Genomic DNA, 7,895 nt, shown 5'->3' with positions numbered 1-7,895 from the left:
CCCGTAGTATATTGCCCAGCCACGTAGTATATTGCCCAGACACTTATGTAACAGGTTAAAAAAGAGTTAAAATAAAAAATAAACATATACTCACCTTCCGAGGGAGCCCTTGTAGTCCTGTCGCCTGTGTGCGGTGCAGGCAGCAGCTTCCGGTCCCAGGGTTGGATGAGCGCAGGACCTGTGATGACGTTGCGGTCACATGACCGTGACGTCATGGAAGGTCCTTCTCGCATACCATCCTTGGCCCCAGAACCGGCCGCTTGCACTGCCGAGGAGAGGACGCGACGACGGAGGGTGAGAATAGCAGTTTTTTTGTTTTTTATTATTTTTAACATTACCTTTACTATTGATGCCGCATAGGCAGCATCAATAGTAAAAAGTTGGGGACACACAGGGTTAATAGCAGCGGTTACGGAGTGCGTTACCCGCGGCATAACGCGGTCCGTTACCACCGGCATTAACCCTGTGCGAGCGGTGACCGGAGGGGAGTATGCGGGCGCCGGGCACTGACTGCGGGGAGTAAGGAGCGGCCATTTTCTTCCGGACTGTGCCCGTCGCTGATTGGTCGTGGCTGTTTTGCCGCGACCAATCAGCGACTTGGATTTCCATGACAGAGGCCGCGAGCAATGAATATCCATGACAGACAGACAGACAGAAGTGACCCTTAGACAATTATATAGTAGATGTGGTAGGACCACTGGCGGACACAGACAGAAAAGGACCCCTGTGAAGAACAGTATATGGGCCCTTTCCAGCCCGAGTTTTATATTGAGGGCGCACAGTGGATTATTTGTTTTATCTTTGGGGAGCACAGTGGATTTTTTCTTTTATATATTTATTGGAAGAGTTTATTTTGTTTTCTTTATATCCAAGGGGGCAGTTTATTTATTTTTTATTTTCAGGGGGCAGAGTCTACTTTTTTCTTTATATTTTAGTGGGCATAGTGTATTCTTCCTTTCTGTTCAGAGGCACAATGCATGGTTTTCTTTGTATTTAGGGGTCAGATTTTTTCCATATTCAGGGTGCTGTTTTTTTTATTTATATTCACGGTTTACTGGTGTTTTTGTTTTTAAATTCAGGGGCCACAGTTATATTTTATCTTTATCTTCAGGGGGAATAGCCTAGTTTTTTAAAAAATGGACACTGTGCATTTTTCCTTTCTGTTTAGAGGACACATAGTTTTTTTTCTATATTCAGGGGGCTCAGTTTATCGGAGGGGTCCTGTGTGGAGAGGTCTTGTGTGGAGGGGTCCTGTGTGGAGGGGTCCTGTGTGGAGGGGTACTGTGTGGAGAGGTCCTGTGTGGATGGGTCCTGTGTGGAGGGGACCTGCGTGCAGGGGTCCTGTGTGGAGGGGTGCTGTGCGGAGGGGTACTGTGTGGAGGGGTGCTGTGCGGAGGGGTACTGTGTGGAGAGGTCCTGTGTGGAGGGGTCCTGTGTGGAGGGGACCTGCGTGCAGGGGTCCTGTGTGGAGGGGTGCTGTGCGGAGGGGTACTGTGTGGAGGGGTGCTGTGCGGAGGGGTACTGTGTGGAGAGGTGCTGTGTGGAGGGGACCTGCGTGCAGGGGTCCTGGGTGGAGAGGTGCCGTGTGGAGGGGTGCTGTGTCGAGAGGTGCTGTGTGGAGAGGTCCTGTGTGGAGAGGTCCTGTGTGGAGGGGTCCTGTGTGGAGAGGTGCTGTGTGGAGGGGACCTGTGTGGAGAGGACCTGCGTGCAGGGGTCCTTTGTGGAGAGGTCCTGTGTGGAGAGGTGCTCTGTGGAGGGTTCATGCGTGGAGGGGACCTGTGTGGAGAGGACCTGCGTGCAGGAGTCCTTTGTGGAGAGGTCCTGTGTGGAGAGGTGATGTGGAGGGGTGCTGTGCAGAGCGGTGCTGTGTGGCTGGGTCCTGTGTTGAGGGGTGCTGTGTGGAGGGGTGCTGTGTGGAGGGGTGCTGTGCGGAGGGGTGCTGTGCAGAACGGTGCTGTGTGGCTGGGTCCTGTGTAGAGGGGTGCTGTGTGGAGGGGTCCTGTGGAGAGGTGCTGTGTTGAGGGGTCCTGTGTGGAGGGGTGCTGTGTGGAGAGGTGCTGTGTGGAGAGGTGCTGTGTGGAGGGGTCCTGTGTGGAGGGGACCTGTGTGGAGAGGTGCTGTGTGGAGGGGACCTGTGTGGAGGGGACCTGTGTGGAGGGGTGCTGTGTGGAGAGGTGCTGTGTGGAGGGGACCTGTGTGGAGGGGACCTGTGTGGAGGGGTGCTGTGTGGAGAGGTGCTGTGTGGAGAGGTGCTGTGTGGAGGGGTCCTGTGTGGAGGGGACCTGTGTGGAGAGGTGCTGTGTGGAGAGGTGCTGTGTGGAGGGGACCTGTGTGGAGAGGTGCTGTGTGGAGAGGTGCTGTGTGGAGGGGTGCTGTGTGGAGAGGTGCTGTGTGGTGGGGTGCTGTGTGGAGAGGTGCTGTGTGGAGAGGTGCTGTGTGGAGGGGTCCTGTGTGGAGAGGTGCTGTGTGGAGTGGTCCTGTGTAGAGAGGTGCTGTGTGGAGGGGTGCTGTGTGGAGGGGTGTTGTGTGGAGGGGTCATGTGTGGAGGGGTCCTGTGTGGAGGGGTCATGTTTGGAGGGGTGCTGTGTGGAGTGGTCCTGTGTGGAGGGGTCCTGTGTAGAGAGGTGCTGTGTGGAGAGATGCTGTGTGGAGGGGTCCTGTGCGGAGAGGTGCTGTGTGGAGGGGTCCTGTGTGGAGGGGTCCTGTGTGGAGGGGTCATGTTTGGAGGGGTGCTGTGTGGAGTGGTCCTGTGTGGAGGGGTCCTGTGTGGAGGGGTCATGTGTGGAGGGGTCATGTTTGGAGGGGTGCTGTGTGGAGGGGTCCTGTGTGGAGGGGTCCTGTGTAGAGAGGTGCTGTGAGGAGAGATGCTGTGTGGAGGGGTCCTGTGCGGAGAGGTGCTGTGTGGAGGGGTCCTGTGCAGAGAGGTGCTGTGCGGAGAGATGCTGTGTGGAGAGATGCTGTGTGGAGGGGTCCGGTGTGGAGGGGTGCTGTGTGGAGGGGTGCTGTGTGGAAGGGTCCTGTGTGGAGAGGTGCTGTGTGGAGGGGTCCTGTGTGGAGAGGTGCTGTGTGGAGAGATGCTGTGTGGAGGGGTCCTGTGTGGAGAGGTGCTGTGTGGAGGGGTCCTGTGCAGAGAGGTGCTGTGCGGAGAGATGCTGTGTGGAGAGGTGCTGTGTGGAGGGGTCCGGTGTGGAGGGGTGCTGTGTGGAGGGGTGCTGTGTGGAAGGGTCCTGTGTGGAGAGGTGCTGTGTGGAGAGATGCTGTGTGGAGGGGTCCTGTGCAGAGGGGTGCTGTGCGGAGAGATGCTGTGTGGAGAGATGCTGTGTGGAGGGGTCCGGTGTGGAGGGGTGCTGTGTGGAGGGGTGCTGTGTGGAAGGGTCCTGTGTGGAGAGGTGCTGTGTGGAGGGGTGCTGTGTGGAGGGGTCCTGTGTGGAGAGGTGCTGTGTGGAGAGGTGCTGTGTGGAGGGGTCCTGTGCAGAGAGGTCCTGTGCGGAGAGATGCTGTGTGGAGAGGTGCTGTGTGGAGGGGTCCTGTGTGGAGAGGTGCTGTGTGGAGAGGTGCTGTGTGGAGGGGTCCTGTGCAGAGAGGTCCTGTGCAGAGAGGTCCTGTGTGGAGAGATGCTGTGTGGAGAGGTGCTGTGTGGAGAGGTGCTGTGTGGAGGGGTCCGGTGTGGAGGGGTGCTGTGTGGAAGGGTCCTGTGTGGAGGGGTCCTGTGTGGACTGTGGAGGCGTGTCCTAGACTGAGGGGTGTGGCTTGTGACCCGATTTCTGGAGCAGACATGTCCCTGAAGCCCATGCCCACTAGTTGACAAGCGAGTAGCAATAAGGCAGATCTGACTCCTGGGAAAGCTGGATGACTGGAACTGCAGAGCAAGAAGAAACTTGTATAAGAAATGTCAGCCGAGGAGCGCACTTGGCACAAGAGGAGAAGCACTTCCATCTAGCGGGAGGTGGCCCGTTATTAGTAGTAATGGCAGGCGTGCATCACTAGGAGTCATTACTAGAAAATGGCAGACGCGTCTTTGGCGCTGACCTGATTGAATGTCGCACTTTGTTCTTGAGTGGCGCGCATCCATTGTGCGGCTGGGCTTGGTACTGCACACAGCGCCCCTTGCAGGACAATCGGGCAGGAGGGCCCCGATCCCGGGCATTACACAATTAATAAGATTACTGATCCGACAACAATAGCGGCGCTGACAATCACATTATTAATAGCCTCCACTTCAGCGCTAAGGATTCCCATGCACACAGCGACCTCTGGCGGCGCCGCAAGGGACACACAGGCGTGAGGCCTGCGAGAGACACAGCGGGCGCTCGGCGCTGCCCCCCCTCACTTCGCCGCCCCGTCACGTGAACACTGTCGGCCAACCAGAGTCCGTGTTGTCGCGGCCGGACGCCATTGCTGCTGTCAGAGAGGCGAAGCTCTGGTCAGTGTGTGAGAGAGACGAGCGGCGGGAGAGGCCAGAAGCCGAGCTGTACACCGAGCCCCCTGGGGAGGCGGGCCGAGCACAGGCCCACGGCAAGGCCCGGAGCTGCGGGCACTGAGTGAGGACGCTGCTGGACTAGGCCCCTGAGGCCTCCTACTGTGACACGGGGCGGTCTCCCCTCAGTCCCCATTACTGTGTCTCCCGCCGCCAGCCCTGGCACAGAGGAGCGGAGCCCCCGTGTGAGAGCGCGGAGCGGATGTGGCCCTGACCGGGGCCCCTGGCTGGGAGCCTGGCACCGCGCAGCCTCCCTCCCGTCCATTCCCTGAGAAGAGGCCGCTGCGCTTCCTTCCCCTCCTCTTCCTCTCACATCCCAGGCTTCAGGCCGCCCCTCCCCCACCCGGGTGACTCCATTCTCCGCGCCGGATTATCGGCCCGCTCCGGGCTCTCGGAGCTGTCCCCCTTCGTCTGGCCCTGCCGAGGACATGCTTGTGTGTAGCCGGCGTCTGTGATTCGTCATCCCCGGCGGCTCTGTGTGGGTGAAGGATCGGCCTGGGCCTGGTCTGCAGGCTGCCCCATTTCGGATCGGATCCAGGATTTTAGCTCTCAGACATGCCCAGCTCTGGTAGCCAGGCACCTGGAGGATCATGACTGCGGCGGCGAACTGGGCAGCCAACGGGGCGAGCCTGGAGGACTGTCATTCTAACCTCTTCTCACTGGTAATGCTCAGTGTTGTGTGTCCTCACTGTGTGTGTCATGGGTCCCTGTCAGGTGGAGACCACCTGCCTGCTAAATCCCCTCCCAGGGTCTGTGCACACAAAGCGATCTGCACTAAAGTTATTGGCAGGAGCAGAAGTTTTAAAGGGGCTGTTCATCTGATCGCTGGGGTTTATAAAGTTTATCCAGGATTAACAACCCCTGTAATATACAACATGTCCCTTATTGGCAGTCGCTTTGTGTGAACTGGCTACTGAGCGCTCTTTACTGTCCACAGGTCCTGTCCATGGTCCATAAATGTTTGTACATCGTCCTTACTCATGGGTTCGTGTTTCCTCCTGGATGCAGTGTCTTATTTCTCTTTGAATAACGGGCCTGCAGACTTTTCTTGGGTAACTGCTGTGTGCCAATATTTGGTAAACGTTACAGTAGCAACTTGCAGGACATGGTGCAGTGACAGAGACAGACTGAAGAGGGCCGTCTGTGCAAGGACATGGGCCCCTTTATGTGTCTGTGATGGCTGCTTGCTCCTTTGGAGCTGGAAGTGGCCACTGTGGGCTGCTCTGATTGCACCAATGGTATGTCCGCTCCTGTGTTGGTGCCATTCCCTTGGTATGTCTTACTAAGGGCTTACAGTCTATAACCTTTCTGGATCTTTTCTTAGAACTCTGCGTTGTCCCCGTTCTCTGTTATTCCTTTTAGAAATGTATGAATAAATTGACATCTTGGTGTTACCAGTTGGGCATGTGTGTGGCACTGTCCAGCCAGTGCAGATGGTCTCGGACAATGTAGGGACACTCTTTAATAAGTGGCGTGATGAGTAGGAAGAATAACAGGAACAGCACAACCATTCTAAGGAAAGATGCCCCAGACTTTCATGAAATGTATGAGCATGCACTATAGCCGACCTGTCAGGAGAGCTCACGCCGTCTGTGCCATAGGGTCAATGCAGGGTCGTCGTTGATCGAGGTAAGGCTACGTTCACATTTGCGTTGTGCGGTGCTGCGTCGGCAACGCATGCAAAAACGCATGCAAAACGCAGCTTTTTGTGACGCATGCGTTCATTTTTTTCATGATTTTTGGTGCAGAAAAAACTGCATCATGCAGCGTTTTCTGTTGCGCCAAAAAGATGCATACGTCACAAAACGCAAGACAACACATGTCCATGCGCCCCCCATGTTAAATATAGGGGCGCATGCGTCGCCGCGGCTGCGCCCGACGCAGCCCCGCACAACGCTAATGTGAACGTAGCCTAAGCTGGGCGACTACGATCATGGCTGTGATGAAGTACAGTAAGTAGATTATCGCTAGCCAACTCCTGCCAGGATCGTGAAACAATTGTGACGGCAGAGCAAAGATGCAGGTATATGAAGATGTGAATGGCGGCCTTCACAGTTTCCCTAAACCCCAGAAGGTCACGACCCACTAGTAGTGTGGGCTAGCATCATTGCATAACTAGGTAGTCAAGAGTTTTAATGGAGACCTTCTTGGTTGTCGCCCTGCACGCCGCTGGTTACACATGTTCTCTTGCTGGCTGTGTATATAGACATGACGTTCCTGGAAATACACCAAATGCACACTGTTTAGGTAGCAGCCGCTTGTTCTTCAGATCTGTCATGTTTGCTTTGGTTCATGATCTATTTTGTGTTGGTATTGATGATTTTGGTAAGTCTCTTGTCTTTCCGTGACTTTGCTTTATTTGAGGTAAAGCAGAGGTGAATAAAATCCCTCTCTACAGATGTGTAGGGTGCCAAGATATTTGCTGCTGTTTAGCTTGTTTCCTATTCATCTGTACTGTTTCTTGTCACCCGTATACTTTTGTTAGCATCCTGTGTGACTTGTCCTCTTTTGTTAGGATGTCTTTACAGTAGTATACCGAATGAAAAGTATTGTAAGGTCTAATCCTGACGCTGACTGGCTTTATTAAAAGTAACCTACTTGCTTTTCTTATTGATTGTTGGTCTCTGATGACTGATGTAATTTCTTACTGATAGGGCAAATCCAAGCAGGCGCTCGAGTGTCTGGAAATAATCTGGTGCTTAAAGTTTGGGTTATTTTCTACAGATGTGTATAAAGGTTCTTCTTGCCGGGCCACTGAGAACATCATGGGCTGTGTCTTGGTGTGATTTGTCCAGGGAGTCTACATTTACCGCCTATAAAATATGTTTGTGTGTTAACTGCTGACATATTAACACATTTCTAGTGTTGCAATTCTAGCTCCTGACGGTGTCCATAGTGTAGTCCTGTAGTGACATCATCTCATTGCTGCATTGTTGTCACGGTGGTAGACGCTTCACTTGTCACATTTCTCTTCTCTCATTAGCAGTTCCTGTCTGTGTTGCCATGTGTCACTTGCTGCTGAACAATTGTCAGTACAAGCTGTCTGTGTGACTGGTTCTTGTAGCATCGCCTCCGTTCTGTGTTTACATCTCATTTCTCAGCCCGGCTGGCTGGCTGTCTGTGCTAGTAAGGTTGTTATACGTAAATGCCCACCCTGCTCTCCACCTGCATGTGTGTGCCAGATCCTTTCATCCTAGTGATGAGTCTATGAGCATTTGCATACTACACTCTTTACATGTATCACCGCCCGCGCTGGAGACTGCAAGCACCTTACACAAAGCCCGGTACAGACAGTCTTTTGTCCAGATGAAGCGGCTTGAGGCTCTCTAGGCAGTTTTGCTATTAAGACGTAAGGAACACTTAGTACCTTAGAGCTCTATTTTGTTTACTGAAAACATTTTTTTCCCCGCTATTTTAA

The 7,895-nt window shown here is 54.2% G+C and overlaps 1 protein-coding gene across 1 annotated transcript in view; it reads left to right on the top strand.

Annotated features, from left to right (window-relative positions):
• The first annotated feature begins 4,403 nt into the window (after positions 1-4,403).
• Positions 4,404-7,895, top strand: part of MED13L (mediator complex subunit 13L) — a 210,554-nt gene continuing 207,062 nt past the window's right edge. Inside the window, exon 1 of the mRNA XM_069759849.1 lies at positions 4,404-5,139. Coding sequence (XP_069615950.1) covers positions 5,068-5,139 — 72 coding nt within the window. The 5' untranslated portion in view covers positions 4,404-5,067. The remainder of the gene's footprint in view (positions 5,140-7,895) is intronic.

Source organism: Ranitomeya imitator, chromosome 1 (assembly GCF_032444005.1).
Source record: "Ranitomeya imitator isolate aRanImi1 chromosome 1, aRanImi1.pri, whole genome shotgun sequence".
Taxonomy (NCBI): Eukaryota; Metazoa; Chordata; class Amphibia; order Anura; family Dendrobatidae; genus Ranitomeya; species Ranitomeya imitator.
The sequence above is the reverse complement of the archived record's forward strand: the minus strand, read 5'-3'. Positions and strand labels throughout refer to the sequence as shown.